At 41.1% G+C, this 23,963-nt stretch overlaps 3 protein-coding genes across 3 annotated transcripts in view; all 3 read left to right on the forward strand.

The window, feature by feature from the left end:
* The first annotated feature begins 3,102 nt into the window (after positions 1 to 3,102).
* cd68 (CD68 molecule) lies at positions 3,103 to 10,478 on the forward strand. Its single transcript, XM_035148254.2, is given in 7 exon segments — positions 3,103 to 3,262; positions 4,652 to 4,794; positions 4,796 to 5,200; positions 5,470 to 5,589; positions 7,059 to 7,128; positions 7,536 to 7,712; positions 8,187 to 10,478. Coding segments are annotated over 7 exon segments (1,104 nt in total). The 5' UTR covers positions 3,103 to 3,213; the 3' UTR covers positions 8,327 to 10,478.
* A 2,071-nt stretch (positions 10,479 to 12,549) lies between these two features.
* Positions 12,550 to 16,329, forward strand: LOC118102238. Its single transcript, XM_047338843.1, has 7 exons — positions 12,550 to 12,715; positions 12,958 to 13,079; positions 13,644 to 13,754; positions 14,113 to 14,166; positions 15,091 to 15,249; positions 15,494 to 15,616; positions 15,884 to 16,329. The coding sequence occupies exons 1-7, from the start codon at positions 12,709 to 12,711 to the stop codon at positions 15,920 to 15,922; spliced, it is 615 nt and encodes a 204-aa protein (XP_047194799.1). The 5' UTR covers positions 12,550 to 12,708; the 3' UTR covers positions 15,923 to 16,329.
* A 1,020-nt stretch (positions 16,330 to 17,349) lies between these two features.
* The window catches only part of LOC118102230, a 60,921-nt gene continuing 54,307 nt past the window's right edge, over positions 17,350 to 23,963 (forward strand). Inside the window, exons 1-4 of the mRNA XM_047338844.1 lie at positions 17,350 to 17,513; positions 17,754 to 17,874; positions 18,513 to 18,623; positions 19,229 to 19,282. Coding sequence (XP_047194800.1) covers positions 17,382 to 17,513; positions 17,754 to 17,874; positions 18,513 to 18,623; positions 19,229 to 19,282 — 418 coding nt within the window. The 5' untranslated portion in view covers positions 17,350 to 17,381. The remainder of the gene's footprint in view (positions 17,514 to 17,753; positions 17,875 to 18,512; positions 18,624 to 19,228; positions 19,283 to 23,963) is intronic.

A 23,963-nucleotide genomic window follows, 5' to 3' on the forward strand; every position in this document is an offset into this window, starting at 1 on the left:
ACTTGTTGAGAAGAGAAAATTGTTTATTTGTGTTTGAGGTGATCTTATGATGAGGATGATGATGGTCTTGTGAACAAGACATGCAATATGCTTGTGCAATATGCAATATGCGAAACGATTCCAAGTCTGTCAGGAATATGTTTTTCTTGATCTTGTTTTACTTCCTGGTTTTTCTGCCTGTGTGGGCATTTCTGCATGTGCGTGCTATTGGCTGGGAGTGGCTTGTTGTTCACTCATCTCCTGCCAGTCTCACTGAGCTGCAAATCATTGTTCACCCGCAGAAACACATGAACCAACCTCTCTGGTTTTTGTTTACTTTGCTTGTCTGCCTGAGACTAACTTCTGTTGTCTTCTATCTGTGCTTATGATCACCAAGAAATCCCCTCAACTGGATTTAGACTCTAAATAATGAGCAGTTTGAAGCATCTTCACTGTCACTTAAGAGTCCAGCCACACTTCACAAATCTTAACTAGAAAGGGACACAGTAGAGCGCGTGCTTCAGTTAAGGCCCAACAGTCCCCTTAAATTAAATCAAGCTTCACCAAATTTCACACATAAAGTATGTATCATCTTGCTGAATGTACCTGTTTTGTATTCCTCAAGATCCATGAATTATCCCCGGGGGAAATGGTGAAAATTATGAAAAACAAAATGCGATCACACAATGTTAAAGAAAGTGAGAAAAAAGATCCAGGATCTGCCCCCTGATTCGCATCCTTCCAAAATCCGTGCAGTAATTTCCGAGGTGTAGGTAACAAATTTTAAAGAATCACCAGCTCTCGTCATGGCTGCCACAAGATTAAAGGCCCATATGAATGTGACGTTTTCTCCCATCAACTGTGAATGTAATGATATGAATCAGCATGTTTAGGCTTTGAGGCCAGTCAGAATTTAAAATACAAACCTGTTTTACTGTGATGTTTGCATATATTTTGAATTTACAGACTTAACATCCAAACATGGCAACTGTTACTGTTAAAGCAAAGCAGGTTTCAGGCCTCACGTCTTAAACACCTGCTGACATCTAAAACATCTGCTGACATCTAAAACATCTGCTGACATCTAAAACATCTGCTGACATCATGTGCTATACACTGGGTCACAGGGTTGAGGCGAGGACACTCCTGACTATGACAACACAAGTTCCTCCTCGATGGCCATTTATAAGAAAAAGCCGATTTCCCAAATGCAGCGCGGCGAAATGGTATATTATTATTGACAATGTATTGTCACAAATGAGCAAATAATTTAAGCTGTCCGAGTTCAGTAAAATACATTTCTCCACAACGCTACAGAGACGAAGCCTTTAAAAAAAAAAAGGTTTGTTTGTATGGGGACTCAAGAGTTCTTCTGGTTGTTTCACCAGCCTGTCCCCAACATGTAATACAGTAACACAAATGAGAAAGAATCATAGCATGCATAAATACCTCTAAAATTAGTTAAGTTGTAGTGGGCAGTCCACTAACCATAGGGTCAATGTTTCAATCCCAGTCTCCCCCATTCTGTGTGGCGAAGTGTCCTTGGGCAAGGTACTGAGCCCCATTTGCCCCTGACAGTTTGTGAGTGATGTGCGATAGAGAAAGTGCTGCACATATATGCACTGCGTGAATGGGTGAATGGCAAAACTTTAATGGAAAGTGCTTTGAGGGGTCATCAAGACTAGAAAAGTGTTATATACAGGTATTTACCACCTTAAGCTTCGATCCGCTCAAATTGATACTTCAGCCTAACAGTCCTCTGATGGAATAACTTCAGCTTCTACATGCACACAAATGGAAGCAACACAAAGTAAAACAGTGAAGGAATCAAAACTGAAACAAAATGTTGACACAGGCTGACACTGGGGTTACATGAATGAACAAAGCATTTGGTATTTCAGTGGTGCCGTTATAACAAACGTGTCCTTATTTAAGTTATGTAGATGTATTTCATGTGGGTTAAGTCAGGGGCTTTTGTATGAGCTGTCCAAGATGGATTTCCTTCAGTTATTAGTGTTCACAGTGCATTGTACGAGACTAAAGCCACTTCCAGTCAGATATGTGTTCGGCTGACAGATGTTCCATGGTCATGATGATAAAATGTAGCACTGGACTGAACGGATTTTGTTTCATTCTCGTGGAAAATAACATGTGACCTTTTCCCTCCAGTCAGAGTCAACACGTTCATTCCCTCCGGCCACAGTGGTTTCGTTTCCTGAGTAATGATAAGTAGACAAGAATCGTAGTCACAAAAGAATCAACACTAGTACTTCCGGTTAGGGCTTTCAAAATACATTCACTGCAGTAATGTCCACAGCGACCCTCAATATACACAAGTCATAACCCCTCATTCCAGACTATAGCATAAAAACTAGAATATGACATTATTAACACTTATTCTAATCCTCATATACCAGTTCACTTCCACATTTGATCCATGAGCTATCTTAAAGACAAATCATATGTTTGAGCATATTGCGATAAAAAAAAACATAAATTGATCAAAATAATACCAATAATAATTTGTCACTTTTATTAAAATATGCGTAGTGTATTCTTGTGAATTTAAGAGGCCTTTAAACTTTCTTTATCAATGCAGACACCCCATCAAAGCCCTGCAACATATTAAAGTTTTAATTTCTAACTCACAATTTAACAGAATTTATTAAGATATTGATCATATTAGGACACAAGGTCCCCTACCTCTCAGGTTAAGGCCTTAAAACACCTTTAATCATTCCACCATTACAGACCACTTTGAAACATTACAGTCAATGAATTTGCCACAGAAATGGTACATTTACCCACATATTCCCTATATATTGAATAAGAGACATTCATTTGTAGACAAAAATATTTCACATCCCAAATGATCACATTGATTCCTCAAAATGAAAGTTCAAATAGTATTCACTAATATAACATGAACATGACAAGTAGTAAAGAAGAGATAGATACATTACTTTTTAATTACCGTGAACATCGCCTGGCACGTTGGGTTTCTTCTTTGCCTGGTAGGCGTGCTTTTATTTTAAAGGGGTTTCCTGTGGTGTTCTCGGGTGCCTGTCTCTTAAACCTTGACACTCGTGCTGCTGCAGATCAGTTGCTTCACTGTGTCAGTGTCACAAGTTCAGCGGGAAGCGTCGGTCGGTCGGTCGGTCAGTCAGTCAGTCAGTCAGTCAGTCAGTCAGTCAGTCAGTCAGCCAGCCAGCCAGCCAGCCAGCACCTGTCACCATGAACAGAGCAGTTGTTTTCGTGTTAGTCGTCTGCTGTGCGTTCTCAGGTAAGACATTGTTTTTTTTATCAACATTTCACTTCGGGCATTGTGCAAAACTTAGATATGCTCCAGTACTTTGCTATGTGTAGTAGATAAAACTTTCATTTCACCTCAGAACTTGGACCCTCTAAGCGGTATAACGCTGCATTCATGTTAGGATTGCTCCGGTCTCAATGCTGTTATCAAAAAGTCTATTAATTCTAAAAATGAGGTGTGACGTGTTTTTATGAGACCAGAGTGTGACTTCCTGGATTGTTTAGGGAAGAGAAATGTCCGCAGTCTTTCGGTGGAGTTGCAGGTCTGAGTCACATGTCTGCTTACAGAAGAGGCCTGGTCCTTTTTTTTATTTGAGAGAGAGAGAGAGAGAGAGATAGAGAGATAGAGACAGGATCAATCTGTAACTTTCTTTGAATCCTAACACCAGAGTTTGGTTATTCACGTGCAATTGAGTGAAATGATTGACGCTAAAATAAGTCATATGTTATAATCAAGTTCTGTTATTCTGAATGTGCGCTCACTGTGGTTGGCTGTTCACTTAATGTTGACCTTACAAATGGGGCATGGAACTGCAGATAAGGTGTGTACTGAAAAAAAACCCCTAACAGTGTCATAAATGTGCGGCAGAGTGTATTACCATAGATATGGCAGCATCAGCTGGCATTAACATGAACTGCAGTCAAGTTAAACTAGGTCAGACTGGTTGACAGATGGAGTTGCTCGTAGTTCAAACATTAGCAGTTTTTGTCAACAAACATTGAAGATGCACTTTACAAGGACTAATGCTATATTAACAGTGGATTATATATCTTGAATATGAAAAGGTTCAATTGTATCCACAAACTCTGCCGTTCCACTTAGTTATTTTGTCTCTCGGCTTGTTTTAGCTCATTACTTTGGTTTAACAGCCCAGAAACTTTTATGCAAGAAAGCTTCAATGAACCCACTCTATGCTAACTGCCCCACACCAAGCAGCAGATAGACAAGGGTTGTGACCAGTTTGTGAAGAACATCTGGCAACTGATGAAGCAAGTGTTGTTTTTCATAAGTTGGGGGAGACCAAAATAAGGATAAAAGTAAAAAAATTGGACTAACATTCGTCATGTGGAACAACTCCAAAATGATTTTCTAAAACTAACCATAACATTTCTTAAGCCGACACTCTGCCAGATGTATGCTTTTTTCCACTGTTTTTGTTTTCAAAAATACCTCGACCTTATTATGGAAAGTGCCTTGAGGTAATGTATGATAATTTGGCTATATACAAATTGAACTAAATTATATTGATCAATTAATTCAAGAAGATCATTAAGTTGGGAGGTGGTGTATTTATATATATAATGTATATATGTACATTTAAATGGCTTTGTTTCTTCCTCTCTGTCCTTTTGATTTAAGCACTGTCATTGGCTAAAGATGAACAGCAATCCAATCCTGCAACTGTGACCCCTGCAAAGGAATTTACACAACACCCCCTCCCCCCGAAGACAACCACCTCCACCCTGAAGACTACAACCACCACCCCGAAGACGACAACCACCACCCCGAAGACTACAACCACCACCCCAAGACTACAACCACCCAGGAACTACCACCACCGCCAAGACTACAACCACCACCGCCAAGACTACAACCACCACCGCCAAGACTACAACCACCACCCCGAAGACAACCACCACTGCCAAGACTACAACCACCACCCTGAAGACAACCACCACCGCCAAGACTACCACCACCCCGAAGACAACCACCACCGCCAAGACTACCACCACCCCGAAGACAACCACCACCGCCAAGACTACCACCACCCCGAAGACTACAGCTCCTCCTCCTGAACCTACTCCCTCTACCAACTTGACTGTAGGAAACTACAGCCTAAAGACAGACAAAAATGTGACTTGCCTGATGGCTCATATGTCATTGCAGATCCGAGTGGCAAGACCAAAGGTACATTTCATTTGTCACAACTACAGTGCCAACGACCATAGTCCAAAAAGGTCTAGCCAATGTTGTGGCAGATTCTAATAAAAAAAATCCTTAAAGGTTTTATTATGCCATTTTGGAGTCGTTGACTCAGCTTTTAGCAATGCATGTTTTGATTTCCTCCTTGTGGTGGGCTTAATGACAGCAGAAGAGTAATTGTGTCGTCTTTTTGTCGCAAGACATTTCCTTAACAAGGTGGTCATCTAACTGATTTCTCTCTATTTGTCTCTCAGCTCAATGGAACCTTCATTGTTCAGCCAAAGGATACCAAAGCTGTCGGAGATTGTAAGGGAACCAAGGCCAACCTTACCCTTCAGTTCAAAGAGGGCCACATCACCTTCATGTTCAACAAGGTACTTTTGATTTCCAAGATTTGACACAAATACGTCATCATAATGTTGTGATAAGCGAGGCAATGAGGTCAGCCCTTGTTTTTACTAAAGGCCTAACTTATCTTTGACCTACTACGATTTGACATTTAAATAGAGATCTCAAGCAATTAAATAGTGCAACATTAACAGAATTGATCCGTTTGGTCTTTTGACGAATAACAAAATAGCATGACTTGAAACTTTGTGGAGGAAGTAGAATCAGAAACGACAGTAAAAAAGGGAACTGTGGTTGACTGTGGTTGGAATGTTCAAAGAACACATGACATGTGACAATGAACAATGCTTGTGTGATTCATTTTGCGGTTTTCTGCGTGACGGTCCAGATTAACAGGTTTGAATGTGATAGGTACTTGGTGAAGTATTACTTCACGGTGCCAGTGTCAAACTCACTGTAGAACCCAGTTATAATTATATCAACAGATATCTGTATCTCATACAGTAACCCAGCTAGTGCAGTATGTACATATAGCCAAATGAAATGGTCTTGGAAAGGAGATTCATGTAGTTATATTAGAAACCTGAGAATAATGAATGTAATTACCTTTGTCATCTTGTTGTGACATATTATCCTTAGTAGCTTTAATAGCATTAAAAAACATCCACTTGAAAGCTAACTATTTATTGACTTTGTTAGCTTCTTAATGCTTGTCCTTTCAGCATATATATACTTTCAGTTTCAAAATGTAATAAACCATTGAAAAATATTCAGCGAAATTCATGGTCATTTCACTGTCAACAATCAGCAGCACTGTTAAGGGAAGCAGATCATCACCTAAATGGGGTAGAACTCATGAAACCATTAGACAGATTGTACCTGTGTCCCAAATCAGGGACTGGACCCTTCAGAGGTTTGGCTGAACCGAAGTAAGACGATCGGGTCTACAGAGGATTCCCTATTTGCATCACCCGCTTATCCGGCCCTACCGTTGCATCAATAGCTACATTGAGCTGCTGCAGCTCGGTCATCATCATTAATGTCGCCCGTTGTTTCTTTTTTTTTAGCATTTGTACCGTTATCCATTTGATTGAGCTCAAGCCTGATACTTACATTTATAAATGTAATCCTCAGACTCTGTTTTGTCTCCAGTGTTTGCCGCCAACTTCCCTTTTTCAAAAGCAATTTCTCAATGGCGCGCAATGAATCCTGGTCTACTTGGTCTTTGAACGCAGCCTCCATCGGATTCAGCCTCTGAATTGGGACACAGCCCATGTCTCTGTGGCTGAATTACCTCAAATGCCAGCATCATATGTTGACTTAACAGATTCATCTATCGTTTTTGATCCATTAAGGATTCCATTGAACATTCTGGCTATCAGTGTAGCATCCAGGACAATGTAGCCTGCTAATATTCTCAATCATGGTCATTGTTCATTGAAATGGAAACCAATGTCTCACATAAATTCTGTCCTACTCTCTTATATTTCCTCAGAGCTCTGCAAACAATACTGTCTATGTGAATGCTCTGTCTTTCCACATCTCCTACATCTTCAGCAAAGGAGGTAAGTTGTGTTTTATATCAGTCTCTGCATGTGATTTACTGCCTTTTACTGATTCAACTTTCGACTCTGCGAATTGGGTCACTGCATGTGCACTGATATTTCAGCTGCAGGTGGATGTTGTGGAAGACTGGCAAAGATTAGCAGAGACAAGAAGCATTAGAGAGGGAACGACTTCCGTGTTTGTGTGTCTCTTCGTCTGTGTATAGAAATTCTCTGTGGAGTTACTGGAAAGTGTGTTGGTGGTAACAACCGACCTACTTTTAGTGCAATGCAGTCTAACAAGTCCATATCTGATCATCATTATTTGTTTTTAAGATCATGGCATGATGTCCTGGAAGCACCTGAGCTTTGTTTTTAAGTGTGTTGTATTAATAAATGTGACTTGACTTTGCTTTGTTTGACTGTAGCAGCTGTGGACCAGTACCAAGCCAAGAACGACTCAGTGAGTCTCTTCTCTGCGAAGGTTGGACACTCCTACTCCTGCAAGGCTGAATCAATTTACATGGGGGACGGACTGTACCTGGACGTCGATGAGGACCGGCTGCAGGCCTTCAATCTGACCAAGGCCAATGACTTTGGCGCCCGTAAGTGTCTTCATATACAAGAATCAATAAGGGAGAATTTCTTTCTAAATGAGAGTTTCTCATTAATACATTGTTAGATCCATTAATAGATGAAAAAAGTACTGATTGTACAATGTTACATAATACCACAATACGAAAGTACTCTATTGTGGTATTAATTCTAAGCAAATTTATTAATTTTGTCTTGTTTTTTCCATGATTAGTATAATTATCCAAAAGACACATTCAGAAAACTCCTGATTGGATTTTAGTTTGGCAATAAGAATGTATTTTCAAACATGAATGAAAATTTAAATTGGATTTAATTGTTTCATTTTAAATATTGCCAGTCACAGACATACATACTGTAGTAAAATATGCTTGGTGAAATGACACCTTTCAAATGGGGCAGGTGATGAATACCATTGATTTACTGAACTTTGACATAACTGGTCAGGACAAAACGAATAACATGTTGTGTGGTTTTGTTTCCAGCTGATGCCTGTCCTGCGGACCAGCCCAATTACGGTGTTGCCATCGGGGTGGGAGTGACATTGCTGGTGCTCATTATCATTGTGGTGGTGGCGTATATCCTGAGCCGCAGGAGGAGAACCGATGGCTACCAGTCTCTGTGAGGTGGGGAGGGTCAGAGTGAGAAGAGGTCCCCCAGAGGTGATGCATGTTATAAATTAGTCAGGCTATGAGGCTCTTTCGCAGGGGCTGAAGCACTGAAAACTAACCTTTCCTGTCCTTTAATGCCTTTGTTTACCTATCTTACTGTTCCGTACTGTCAATTATCTACAGTACAAGTCCCTGTAGTGAGCCACCTTAAAGAGCTTCAGTATACAATCAATTAATACGTTGACTTATTTATAAAGCTGTTATAAATGAATTAATTGGAGTAACACTTAGAAGTTGTATCTAAGTCCAAAGTAAAAGAGAAATAAGAATAGAAAATCACTAAATTTGCTCATTAATCCTTCAATTCAAGAAAGGCATTCAAATATCAAACTTACTTATATATTGGTCTTTCAAATTCTGTCTCACTTTTTATTAACCTTCTGCTTCAACGTGTAGATTTGTTATCTATTCAATTCAAGATGTTTCAGCAGAGTCTGACCCACAGAGCAGCAGAGATAGCTCGGATTGACCAGACTCCTGCCAACAAGTAACCCGGCCTTGGACTTTAGATTGAACTGTGAGTTGACGCCCTGTGTTATAACTTTTTACATTAATTTAAAGCCCTAAAGCCCCAAGGTATTAGTTGATAGTATAAGCAGACATGCAAGTGAATCAAATAACAAAAAGTAACATTCAAAAACGAATTAGTTATTTCATTTTAAAAATCATGTATTAAATCATTTTTAAAGTGACAAGAAAACTAAACAGGAAAGTATATGTTTGCTACTTTGAGATTAATAATTCACAGTTTACGAATAATTTTATTAATTAACAGCTTTTACTGTTTCTATTCCAGTTGCACACTTCAGACTCAATACAAAACTTTTGATCTCAACGTGCCAGTAGACAGTTTTTATACGACAATTGTTTTGGCACAAATGTACAAGACAAATGACCAGAGAATATGGTTCTCATCAAGCCATTGACACAGTATTTCGACACTGGGACACTAAAAATGATGATACACATCAGTAAAAACTGACATCCTGTGTATTTGTGTAATAACTGACCAAGATGTCTCATCATAATCAGTTCAGGTTATGGTTTTTATGATAGATAACTCAGTGACTGTATAAAAAGATTGACGCCTCTAAAATCTATATCTCCCCCTGGTGGTGATGCCATAAAAATAGGGTGAGAGACTGACATTAGTGGTCAGAGCTGTGATCATGGTGTCATGAAGTGAAATAGTCAGATTTTACCAATGGTTCTACTTCCACAAATGTTTTACTTCACTATGTTAGCATGGTGTCAAATGTTTTGTTATCCCTATGTTGTTTTAAAGATTCAAATCTCGTGTATTCTGCTATCCAGGGATTTTGTATTGTAAAATAAGGGAAGTTAACCAGTCACTAACCTTACTGGTGATTATTCATGTATTTGCATTATTAATCAGCACAAAGGGAAAATTAACAGGATGTTAGTAAGGGATTATTTTTATCTTATCAACATTAATTGCACTGATTGCTGTTTCAACCATTGTCTTTTTAATATGTTATGTACCTGATGTTGTGTTTTCATAGAAATGTAAGGGTGTAGGTCAGTCTGATGTGGATTAAATGTTTAGTGGGTGCATACATTCATCAGATCTTAAGATCTCCTCTCTCCTTCCCCATCAAGTCCACTCTGATACACTTCACTGTCCTGGTGTAATGCACAAACTAAGCTGGTTTTATAGGGAATACACTTTATCGAATAGAAGGTAGTTCTGGTGAAAGTTGTTATATCAAAACCTGGACTAGAACTAGCTGCACACATGGAAAGCATGAGGGGGAAATATTATTTGTGTGAGCTGGCTTAAAACCTGCCTTTAATGAAGACCCCCCCTACTTGTGTTAATATGATAAAAATGTGAAGTGCTGGGAAATGACCGACTGGAATCAATCACTAGCCAATCTCCAACTGTGTCAGCGTTGACCGCCAGCTTCTGCAGTAGTTTTACAGAGAGCAGTAGTGGGTGTAGCTTGTCCAATATCAGGTAACGCGGTGAAGTGAGGAAGTGAGGAGAAATGAGGGACCTCGCTGCATGTAAAGTTATCCACAGTGTGTGAGCACTTTGTTCACCTGTTTGTAACTGCCTGTGCCAATAAAGTTTGATATATTCTGTGTGTGTGTGTGATCTTCAGCTTTCTCTTCATATGAAAAACAACGCAACGATATACAAATTCACGTATGTAGCTCCACCATTTCATCCAATGTTCCAGTGATGTTTATTTGATCTTTTAACACATAAATCATGAGGCCATTCTGCACAACCGGCACTGACAAGATAGTGAACATCCCTGTGAACTGGTTTCATTGTTAATTGTTTTTATTTAATAGGGACGGGTTGTGAGATCATATCCCTGCATGTTGTACACCAAGGCTATTCAACTTCAATAACAAGTGGGCCAAACAGGAAAAGCGCTGAGGGTTTGTGGGCCACACTCAATATTCACAACTCTTATGTTAGTTGATATTTTACTACATAGAATAAGCTGGGGACATGCATCCCTTTTGTTCAGACAGCTGCCGGTCGGTACGTAAAGAAAAGTAAAGCGATGATTAAGGCTTGATACAGATGTGCAAAAGGTGACATCCCTGTGTCCATATTCACAAATGTATAGAAAACAAGATGTATATAGTAAAACAGTGTATTAGACCCGATCAGGATCTGACTGAAGCTGCTCAGGCTGAGCTGAACCTCCTGAAAGAAATGGAGTAACAAGCCAGTGGGAGAAATAACCGACGAGGGGGGGTCCGGGGTCTTCCCCATCATATTCACTTTAAAAAACATGATTAAGAGAATCTGTCATGACAAGTATATACTGTTTGTAGACGAGCGACATGAATCAGTATCTCTCTTGTTTTACAGGCCATAGAAAACTAGTTGAATAGGCCCGTTCTACACTAACAAAGAGAATTCCCTTATTATCTACATGCTGATGGAGGGGTGGGTGAATGCCGGGGCTTACAGACTATCATAACTATCAGTCAATCAATCAATCAAATTTTATTTGTATAGCCCATATTCACAAATCACAATTTGTTTCATAGGGCTTTAACCTCAGAGAGAGCCACATGTGAGGGATCCCTCTCCCAGGACGGACAGAAGTGCAATAGATGTCACGTGTAAAGGAGAACATCAGAAAGATAAGGGTATTTGCAGCATTGATTAGAATAAACACTTTGTAGCATAACTGAAGGTCAATGAATTGATGGATTATTGTCAGTAATGGTCGAGTATCTGAGGAGAAATACTATGTATTGAGCAGTCCTGCTGCAATCATAGTCTATGGTCAGCAGCCAGCACGATCATGATCCACCATCAAGATTGGATGCCACTATAGTCCACAGTCATTGTCCATTAGGATCCATCAGCAGCTGCCACCTCGGTTGTGGTCCACCACCACGATCAGATGCCAACACGATACAGAATCTGCCATTATTATCATGATCAGCCAGCACGATACAGAATCCGCCATACTGGATCCAACATTACGATCTCTGATACGCGATCCACAGATCATAATCCACGATGTGGCCACAGCTGCGGCCCTGGATCTGCGGACGATAAGGCAAAGGGACTCCGGGGAAGAAGTCAAGTCAGTAACATGTATTGATGAGATATTAATTATCTCATAACTATCAGTCAATCAATCAATCAAATTGTATTTGTATAGCCCATATTCACAAATCACACTTTGTCTCATAGGTCTTTAACAAGGTGTGACATCCTCTGCCAGGACGGACAGAAGTGCAATAGATGTCATGTGTAAAGGAGAACATCAGAAAGATAAGGGTATTTGCAGCATTGATTAGAATAAACATTTTGTAGCATAATGGAAGGTCAATGAATTGATGGAGTATTGTCAGTAATGGTCGAGTATCACAATTATGACTTAGTTATGAAGGTTTCTCTTTATAATGACTTACAGGATCTATATTTTTTCCATCACAGTGGCGGAAATGGGCTTGCATACCCGCCCCTCCATCTGCATGTATAGATAATGAGTGAATTTCCATATTTTGGGTGAACCATCCCTTTAACGTGCTTCACCTTGCACCGTGTTGAACAGTAATGTGTGTTGCTCTGTGTGCTCCAGTGTGAAATGGCAGCAGATTTTTGGAAGTGACTTATCCTGCAGTCAGCCAATCAGAGGGCTGCTTTCACAGCGCGGATAGCGGGGCTGAGGGGAAGTGTGCAGCAGGGAGTCATGTTGCAGTGACAGATGTGGGGCGGGACTCGACCACTCTCACTGTCCAAACTGTTGCAAAACTTCAGTCTGGGACCAGTAGATCCAGGAACAAAAAGGGGAAGACATCAGTTTGTGAGCTTGTGGCGGATACTGCGACCATGGCAGGTAAAAAAAATAAAGACGCTTTATTAATACGCACAGTTTTCATCTAACGGTGAGGAAAGGGCGCATGAGGACCCGAGTTGTTGTTTGTCCGGAGTGATGCAATCCAGATGTTGTGCTCGGCTGGATACGCTGAAGCTTCCGCTGCAAACGCGCCTGCGAGTGCATGTTCTTCCATGTTCCTTCCTCTCCTTCGCCGTGTTTTGCTCACTAACAACACACACGACATGACATGTGTTTTTTAGATGAAGCAGCCACGGTGGAGGACGGCGTCAGGCCGGCCCAGAGCCCCCTGGTCGAGGTCAGCTTCCAGAAAAACGTCCAAAGGGTCCAGAAGTACCTGGAGGCGGAACCCAAGGCCCTGGGGGTACAGACACAGAGAGAGAGAGAGAGAGAGAGAGAGAGAGAGAGAGAGAGAGAGAGAGAGAGAGAGAGATTTATAGTTGTTCCAGTTATAGTTGTACCTACTGATAATTACATCTTTTCATAGTTTAATTGCTTCTCCTATAGCAGGTTGATCACATTCACCATCAACCAGGTCAGAAAGACATTGATGATCACTCACTGTGACAGCGGTTTGTCCGCGTACAGCATGGTGAATTTCTCTGTTTCACCATTCAAAAAGGAATGGTTGAAGCTCACATATAAATTGGCCAATCTTCCCCAAGTGTCACATGTTATAGACATCCACATGCCAATATTCAGTTAATGTCATATCGCCACCTACTGGCAACAGGGAATGACGTGTTTTCGTTCTTTTAACACAGACACATTATGGGGACTTGTCCTCTGAAGTTATGGAGACAGGGCTGCTTGTGTGTGTGTGTGTGTGTGTGTGTGTGTGCGTGTGTGCGTGCGTGCGTGCGTGTGTGTGTGTGTGTTATTGGGCAACTTTCACCTGAGCTCTTCTCTGTGTGTGTGTTGGTTTCAGGTCACTCAGATCGGCCTGAGTGTGTTTCAGATCGTCTGTGTGGCCGTGTTTCTGGCCAAAGGCCTGAGTCACATAGGTATCGACATCCCCTTCTTCATTTCATCTCTACTGGTAAGCTCGTCTTCCAGATGTCAGACAAAATCTGAACACTCTCTTCACTCATTCAGAGATACTTTCTTCTAAAACATGTTCGGGTCTTTTCACATGTTCAAGTATTTAATGACATTATAGAAGCATTGAGGCTGATTGTGATTGGACAGCTGATTATACATTTTAGCCTGTATTTTCCACTCTTTTTCTTTTTGTATTTAATCATCATAATGCTTGATTACTTCTTTTCATACTAAGAACCAGTGAATTACCAGTTTTCTTAAGTTTATTTGACCCCAAATTGAAAACCCTAACCTTAACCCAGACTCTTAATGTGATTCCCTGCCTCCGTGACAGTGTGGTTTTGTTCTCTCCACAGGTGGTGATAGCCGGGAGTGTGGCTGTCGCAGCACAGAACCTCCATCTGCCAACGGTGAGTGAGCTGGTGGGAACATGGTGACCAGTAGTAGTCTGTGCACAGGAAGGGGAAGTAACAAGGCAACTTCTGCTTTTCGGCAAAAGCAAATATAACAAATCAAATTCTTGGTGTTGAGAAATGAAGAACGAAAGAAAATGTAGCTGTTCTCAGACACGACCTTGAGAAATGGGTGAGGACTTTCTCCAGGGTTTCACACATTAATAACGCAGCAGATGATTCTCTGCTCAGACGCGTTCACAACAGCAATAAATCCTCTGCAGGATTCTGTCTCTTCCTCCGTCAGGTGAGTCGCTGGGAAAGACTGAATGGAGCTGGCTGTTGACTCTTTAGGCAAATATACATACAGGTTGAGAGTGACAGGATTTTTCAAAGACAGATCCAGAGCAGGACTGATCTAAATGCTGTGGACTGTGTGTCTTGTAAAAGAACATGGAGGAGAAGCTAAACACACTAGTTCTAGTTTTAGTAAAATCTTACTCTATAGTAGAGTTGCACACAGCTCACCTTACACCTCTCTCTCTCTCTCTCTCTCTCTCTCTCTCTCTCTCTCTCTCCCGCTCTCTCTCTCTTTCGACAGAAACACACATTCAATGACACACACGTAAACAACGGACACATCTGTAAACTCAGACTGGGACAAAACTACACACCATCATCAATAACCAGCAGATGAAAGTGATGCTGGGATGCATGTGTGTTCTTGCCCCTATTTAAAACCAGACATGACAATTTCAAATGCTGTTGTTAGGGTTATAATTTATCTAGTGCAGCTTGAACTTGTTTGCCTTTATCATTCTTATTTAAGGATTTAAACATCAAGTCCATCGCTCATTTCGTCTGTCGATGGGAAAAAGTGTTATTCTAGAGAGAACTGTGTTTAAAGTCGTGTCCCTGTATTTTGCTGTGTGTGTCTTTCAGCTGAGAGCCTGTCTGGGGATGCAGATTGTGGCGAGTGGCGCGTCCCTGTTCAACCTGATCTGTTGTCTGATTAAAATTGACGACTCACCCGTCTACTGCTGGCACTATCACTACGACAACAGCACACTTCGAATTGGCGAAATCTGCCATAACCTTGAGGTGGTTTATTACTATAACTACTTAAAACACTATTTATTAGATTTACACGTGTCTATCAAGTTTGATGTAAATGTGAATGTTAAAAATAAAAAAAACATTTACATAAAATTGAAACCACAATAAAACAATTATTGGATAGATTTAGAAATATCTGTCCATTTTAAAGACCAAAAACAGATGAAAGCACACTTGATATTTCCTCTTTCATTGATTTCTTTCTTTGCCAACGTCGTCTCACTTTCAGAATATCCGCTCCCACTTTTTTGTTGAGTCTGTGCTCATCCAGGCTGCTCTGTTGGCCATCTCCGTCACTCTGGCCACCTACTGCTGCAAAGTGGTCAACTGCTGCTCACCAGCCCCCAAAATGGTGAGTAGACACCATGCCAGGGATGCTGCAGCAGCTCTAGGTTTCCCTAATGACGCCTGAACATACCAAACGCAAAAGAAAGACTGGTGAAAAGACCTGTTAAATCCGGAAATCAGGGCCAAACCAGCTGGGTTTGGAATTGTACAGAGATTTACATTAGGGGCCCACGAAACTAGAAGTCTAAAGATTTAACAGTTACTTAACCATTTTACTTTAGTAGTTGCTCATTCTGTTTTAAATGTCTCCTGTCCTTGTTCCCTGTCCCAGACGGTGATCACTGTACAAGCCCCCGCCGTCCAACAGTGAGGAGACGCGTACAAAAGGGATGCACAGTCACACACTAATGCTAATGTCAAAGCTGCACTAACACTTTTTATATTAACAGTGGACGACATGACTTATGGTGTGTAATGTGAAATGTGTTGCCGCAGTTCCTCCTCCTGTTTAGCCTCTTTTAGCTCGTTGTTTTGCTTTTTTTGAAGTCGCAGCTGTTGAAAGCTAAAAATGGGATGAAACCACTTGTTCACTGTCTGCTCAGGAGCAGCAGTAGTGGGTGTAGTGCAGCTGGAGCTCGTCCAATCAGGTAATGCGGTGATGTGAGGAAGTGAGGAGAAATGAGGGACCTCGCTGCATGTAAAGTTATCCACAGTGTGTGAGCACTTTGTTCACCTGTTTGTAACTGCCTGTGCCAATAAAGTTTGATATATTCTGTGTGTGTGTGTGTGATCTTCAGCTTTCTCTTCATATGAAAAACAACGCAACGATATACAAATTCACGTATGTAGCTCCACCATTTCATCCAATGTTCCAGTGATGTTTATTTGATCTTTTAACACATAAATCATGAGGCCATTCTGCACAACCGGCACTGACAAGATAGTGAACATCCCTGTGAACTGGTTTCATTGTTAATTGTTTTTATTTAATCGGGACGGGTTGTGAGATCATATCCCTGCATGTTGTACACCAAGGCTATTCAACGTCAATAACAAGTGGGCCAAACAGGAAAAGCGCTGAGGGTTTGTGGGCCACACTCAATATTCACAACTCTTATGTTAGTTGATATTTTACTACATAGAATAAGCTGGGGACATGCATCCCTTTTGTTCAGACAGCTGCCGGTCGGTACGTAAAGAAAAGTAAAGCGATGATTAAGGCTTGATACAGATGTGCAAAAGGTGACATCCCTGTGTCCATATTCACAAATGTATAGAAAACAAGATGTATATAGTAAAACAGTGTATTAGACCCGATCAGGATCTGACTGAAGCTGCTCAGGCTGAGCTGAATCTCCTGAAAGAAATGGAGTAACAAGCCAGTGGGAGAAATAACCAGCGAGGGGGGGTCCGGGGTCTTCCCCATCATATTCACTTTAAAAAACATGATTAAGAGAATCTGTCATGACAAGTATATACTGTTTGTAGCCGAGCGACATGAATCAGTATCTCTCTTGTTTTACAGGCCATAGAAAACTAGTTGAATAGGCCCGTTCTACACTAACAAAGAGAATTCCCTTATTATCTACATGCTGATGGAGGGGTGGGTGAATGTCGGGGCTTACGGACACTCGGATGACACCACAGGAGCAGTACGGAGGCATTTTATGTTTTTATCTGTTGTTTCTTTTCTGTATTTCTGTATTTATTTCTGTATTAATTAATTAATTTCCTTATTTATTTATGCATTTATTTATGTATTTATTTATACATTTATTTATTTATTTATTTATATATATTTGCAGCAGGGAGTCATGTTGCAGTGACAGATGTGGGGCGGGACTCGACCACTCTCACTGTCCAAACTGTTGCAAAACTTCAGTCTGGGACCAGTAGATCCAGGAACAAAAAGGGGAAGACATCAGTTTGTGAGCTTGTGGCGGATACTGCGACCATGGCAGGTAAAAAATAAAGACGCTTTATTAATACGCACAGTTTTCAGCTAACGGTGAGGAAAGGGCGCATGAGGACCCGAGTTGTTGTTTGTCCGGAGTGATGCAATCCAGATGTTGTGCTCGGCTGGATACGCTGAAGCTTCCGCTGCAAACGCGCCTGCGAGTGCATGTTCTTCCATGTTCCTTCCTCTCCTTCGCCGTGTTTTGCTCACTAACAACACACACGACATGACATGTGTTTTTTAGATGAAGCAGCCACGGTGGAGGACGGCGTCAGGCCGGCCCAGAGCCCCTGGTCGAGGTCAGCTTCCAGAAAAACGTCCAAAGGGTCCAGAAGTACCTGGAGGCGGAACCCAAGGCCCTGGGGGTACAGACACAGAGAGAGAGAGAGAGAGAGAGAGAGAGAGAGAGAGAGAGAGAGAGAGAGAGAGAGAGAGATTTATAGTTGTTCCAGTTATAGTTGTACCTACTGATAATTACATCTTTTCATAGTTTAATTGCTTCTCCTATGGCAGGTTGATCACATTCACCATCAACTAGGTCAGACAGACATGAAGACATTGATGATCACTCACTGTGACAGCGGTTTGTCCGCGTACAGCATGGTGAATTTCTCTGTTTCACCATTCAAAAAGGAATGGTTGAAGCTCACATATAAATTGGCCAATCTTCCCCAAGTGTCACATGTTATAGACATCCACATGCCAATATTCAGTTAATGTCATATCGCCACCTACTGGCAACAGGGAATGACGTGTTTTCGTTCTTTTAACACAGACACATTATGGGGACTTGTCCTCTGAAGTTATGGAGACAGGGCTGCTTGTGTGTGTGTGTGTGTGTGTGTGTGTGTGTGTGTGTGTGTGTGTTGTGGGCAACTTTCACCTGAGCTTCTTGTGTGTGTGTGTGTGTGTGTGTGTGTGTGTGTGTGTGTGTGTGTGTGTGTGTGTGTTGTTGTTGGGCACCTTTCACCTGAGCTCTTCTCTGTGTGTGTGTTGGTTTCAGGTCACTCAGATCGGCCTGAGTGTGTTTCAGATCGTCTGTGTGGCCGTGTTTCTGGCCAAAGGCCTGAGTCACATAGGTATCGACATCGCCTTCTTCATTTCATCTCTACTGGTAAGCTCGTCTTCCAGATGTCAGACAAAATCTGAACACTCTCTTCACTCATTCAGAGATACTTTCTTCTAAAACATGTTCGCATCTTTTCACATGTTCAAGTATTTAATGACATTATAGAAGCATTGAGGCTGATTGTGATTGGACAGCTGATTATACATTTTAGCATAGACAATGCATTTCTATTTCAAACTTGTAGTATTAGCAGGTCCACGCTGAAGCTCAGTCCTCCTCATCTTTTGGTTTGCCGTGTTATTTCATTTTTATGTGGCATGAAAAAATTCAAGGCAACATGTCAAAGATGATAAATATGTAAAAAGGAAACACATAACTGTGTGGTTTTTGTTTTGGTCGATCTGTTTTTACTCAAACATTTAAAATGTTCCAATTATTCGAACACTATATTCATATTTTGGGTATTTTCCACTCTTTTTCTTTTTGTATTTAATCATCATAATGCTTGATTACTTCTTTTCATACTAAGAACCATTTATTTACCAGTTTTGTTAAGTTTATTTGACCCCAAATTGAAAACCCTAACCCTAACCCAGACTCTTAATGTGATTCCCTGCCTCCGTGACAGTGTGGTTTTGTTCTCTCCACAGGTGGTGATAGCCGGGAGTGTGGCTGTCGCAGCACAGAACCTCCATCTGCCAACGGTGAGTGAGCTGGTGGGAACATGGTGACCAGTAGTAGTCTGTGCACAGGAAGGGGAAGTAACAAGGCAACTTCTGCTTTTTTCGGGAAAAGCAAATATGACAAATCAAATTCTTAGTGTTGAGAAATGAAGAACGAAAGAAAATGTAGCTGTTCTCAGACACGACCTTGAGAAATGGGTGAGGACTTTCTCCAGGGTTTCACACATTAATAACGCAGCAGATGATTCTCTGCTCAGGCGCGTTCACAACAGCAATAAATCCTCTGCAGGATTCTGTCTCTTCCTCCGTCAGGTGAGTCGCTGGGAAAGACTGAATGGAGCTGGCTGTTGACTCTTTAGGCAAATATACATACAGGTTGAGAGTGACAGGATTTTTCAAAGACAGATCCAGAGCAGGACTGATCTAAATGCTGTGGACTGTGTGTCTTGTAAAAGAACATGGAGGAGAAGCTAAACACACTAGTTCTAGTTTTAGTAAAATCTTACTCTATAGTAGAGTGGCACACAGCTCACCTTACACCTCTCTCTCTCTCTCTCTCTCTCTCTCTCTCTCTCTCTCTCTCTCTCTCTCCCGCCTCTCCCGCTCTCGTCTCTCTTTCGACAGCCTGGCTGTTCACACCGACCCGCATTTCTCCGCGCCGGTCAGCCCGCGATTCTCCGCTTGTTGTTGTATGTAACCCGTTCAATGTCGGGTGTCGGGGTAAATGACGTATTCTCCAAGCAAGCCTTTAGCCCCCCCCCTCTCTCTTTTTATCTATATGACTGCTTGTGTGGCTGTAGTGGATGGGCAGAGGGGGACATTTAATTATGTGATTGGGAAAATTGGGAAAATTAAAACTCCAGGACAACAGAAGGGGAATACAAAGTATGGGATGCATATTTGATCATTTATATCATATCAAATATGTCATTTAAATCGTTTAAAATCATTTTTCAGTCTGTTTCCTGGCGCGGTACGCCGCACGGAAACCATCGGTGAAGGGTGCTGGCGCGCGCGGTGCATCGCAGCCCATGTGAACCGCACAAAGGTTTAACGGGGGTGGATGGGAGGCGCCTGGCTTTCCTTGGCGCTGCGCTGCGCCAGCGCCAGTGTAAACCCGGCGTCAGTGTACCATAATCTGGATGCCAGATTGGCAGGCTGCAGAAAACATACCAATGAACATCGGCCAATGTTATCGGTGAAAGTCAAGTTTATTACAGATACGGCGATGGCAGTAAACGAGGCGAATATCGGCCGCTACCGATATACGGCCGATACATCGGTGCACCACTAGTTCTTGCCCCTATTTCAAACCAGACATGACAATTTCAAATGCTGCATCTAGCTATTTAAGGATTTAAACATCAAGTCCATCGCTCATTTCGTCTGTAGATGGGAAAAAGTGTTATTCTAGAGAGAACTGTGTTTAAAGTCGTGTCCCTGTATTTTGCTGTGTGTGTCTTTCAGCTGAGAGCCTGTCTGGGGATGCAGATTGTATGAGTATGCGTCCCTGTTCAACCTGGATCCTTTGTCTGATTAAATGGGAGGACTCACCCGTCTACTGCTGGCACAATCACTACGACAACAGCACACTTCGAATTGGCGAAATCTGCCATAACATTGAGGTGGTTTATTTCTATAACTACTTAAAACACTATTTGTCAGATTTACACGTGTCTATCAAGTTTTATGTAAATGTCAATGTTTAAAAAAATACATTAACATAAAATTGAAACCACAATAAAACAATTATTGGATAGATTTAGAAATATTCGTCCATTTTAAAGACTGGTGCTAGACAGCTAATAATTTGATATTTCCTTTCATTGATTTTCTTTTGCCAATTAGCTGCCTCACTTTCTCAGAATATCCGCTCCCACTTTCTGTTGAGTCTGTGCTCATCCAGGCTGCCTGGTTGGCCATCTCCGCTACCTACATTCCAGTCACTGCTGCAAAGGGTGTCAACTGCTGCTCACCAGGCCCCAAAATGGTGAGTAGACACTATGCCAGGGATGCTGCAGCAGCTCTAGGTTTCCCTAATGACGCCTGAACATACCAAACGAAAAAGAAAGGCTGGTGAAAATCAGCTAAATCCGGGAAATCAGGCCAAACCAGCTGGGTTTGGAATTGTATAGATTTGGCATTAGGGCCCATTTAAACTAGAAGTCTAAAGATTTAACAGTTACTTCACCATTTTACTTTAGTAGTTGCTCATTCTGCCTAAATGTCTCCTGTCCTTGTTCCTGTCCCAGACGGTGATCACTGTACAAGCCCCCCGCCGTCCAACAGTGAGGGAGACGCGGCATAAAGGGATGCACAGTCACACACTAATGCTAATGTCAAAGCTGCACTAAGACTTTTATATTAACAGTGGACTTACATACCCTATGGTGTGTAATGTGAAATGTGTTGGGTTGAGTTCCTCCTGTTTAGCCTCTTTAGCTCGTTGTTTTGCTTTTTTTGAAGTCGCAGCTGTTGAAAGCTAAAATGGATGAAACCACTTGTTCACTGTCTGCTCAGGAGCAACCAGCGACACTCAAGTCAGAGAGTGCAGGTGATCATGGAGCAGGAAGGCACAGAAAGTCAGGAACTAGCAGGATCTCCACTGTCACTGTTTGCTGGAGCAAATCATTTTGCAGATAATATGTCGTGTGTTTTGTTTACAGCTTGTCCTAGTGCCCTCGAGTGGTATGAAAACAATACATGCAGCTTTAGTGTTAGTAAAATTACAAATGTCCTCACATATATGACTGAACACTTTTCCATGAGATCTGTTTTTGTATGTATTCATTTTCTCATGGTTTCTAATCATAGGCCTTCAGACTTATATTAATATCCATTCTGGAGACTCTAGGGATGTATGTGTGTTTACACCTGGAGAAACATTCCTTATTCACACTGCAGACAGAATGTGGCCGCATCTCTGAATGTGAGGTCGGAGCCCAATATGTCCTAGGTGCATTCATCACTGACCTGCTTACATGGGACTGGATTACTCAGCATGCATGTTAATGCCAGGTAGGATAAGTGAACAGGGTCGTAGTTCACAGTTGTAGTAATGTTGAAAACGTTGGATGACAGTAGAAATGGGGACAAGTAACTGAACATGTTATTAATAACCATATCTCTGTTGAAGGTTAGAGAAGGTTAATACCTCAACTGTATGGAGACGATAATTACATTTCATTTTAATGCTTATTATACACACGCTTTTGCTTAAAAAACACTTGAAGCTCAGATTGCTGGTAACTTTATAAACTATCACTACCTATTAACGCCTATTAATTTTCCTTTGTCACTGCAATTAATCAGAACACAAAAAGTTAACCTGTAGTTGCTTGCAGTTGCTGCTTTTCTTGGGAAAAAATGGGATTTGGTTTCAATATGTGAGAAGACATGTCACTGTGTACCTTGAAGCACAGCTGGTATTTAATCCGGTATACTACTGTTTAGTATTTACAGCGCACTACTCTCGTGAAAACAAATTTACAAATTGATCCAAAAGCATCAATGAGTTAAGATTTGAAAAGAAAATGGCCGATTGCTCCATTTCTTTTCACGTACTAGAACAAATCAGAATCATCACAGGTGCACACATCCGTACAGGAGTAAGCTCATAAGATCATTCACAGTTAAGTTCTGATAACTGTTCATTTTGTTAAAGCTTAATCACTAATTTACTAACAGAAGGAGAGTCGTGTCCAAAAGAGTTTTTTGCCTGATCAGCAGCCTTTACGTGTTCTACAATTTCTGAGGTTTGGTGGTTTTTACCTAATATATGTTCTGTAATTCCATAACTTGCTGATGTGTATTTTCTAATAACACAGTAAATCCAGCACATTCAGTCTGACTTTGTTCCAGATGAGTAGTGTACACCTAACACTTCGTACGTATATATAAACTGTTTTATTTTATTTGTCACACAAGGTTTTTTTTTTCATACTTTATACATATTTAATACATTAAACTCACAGCTAAACAGACATAGTTAAAACACTTCATGATCAGGTTGATTGACGTAAAAAGGATCCAGTCTGTCCTCCTGTCAGTATTCATTATTATTCATTGTATTCATGAAACATACTCCACGCCACACATTCCTGACACCTCGTACTCTATCTAGGAAGCTCATTTCCTTATAGCTGTAAAGTTCATCTGCCTAGTGGCTCTGTGGAGTCAAAGGACAAGTTAGAAAGATAAAACCTTCATTCACTTGGAATTAGAGGAGCTGGTGTGAAAAAATGTGTGTCATGCACCATAGTGACCAAAAAGGATCACAGATATCTGTAATATTGTGGCATTGTTAAAATATGCTTAAAAGTACTGATACAAAAATGAGGTAATTTTACCAAACCAAATTGTATATTTAAAAAATATGTTTTACTATCAGTATAAATACATAATATAGCACCACATATGCAACATTAAAATTGAAGAAGGACAGCCTAAGAAGCTTTTATTTTACAATTCCGTTGATGCAGGTTTAATTGAATATGCGGGGTTCAGGGATAGAGCGGGTCGTCCTCTAACCAGAAAGTCGGCTGTCTGATCCCAGTCTTCCCCATTCTGCATCCCTCCCTTGGGCAAGACACTGACCCCAAATCTCCCTGACGGCTGTACTGTTCTCACAGAGTAGGTATGCTCTATAGACACAATTGTAGGAATGTGTGTGAGAATGGCAAATAGAAATAAAGACCATTTT

The sequence above is a fragment of the Hippoglossus stenolepis genome, chromosome 23 (assembly GCF_022539355.2).
Source record: "Hippoglossus stenolepis isolate QCI-W04-F060 chromosome 23, HSTE1.2, whole genome shotgun sequence".
In the NCBI taxonomy this organism is placed as follows: domain Eukaryota; kingdom Metazoa; phylum Chordata; class Actinopteri; order Pleuronectiformes; family Pleuronectidae; genus Hippoglossus; species Hippoglossus stenolepis.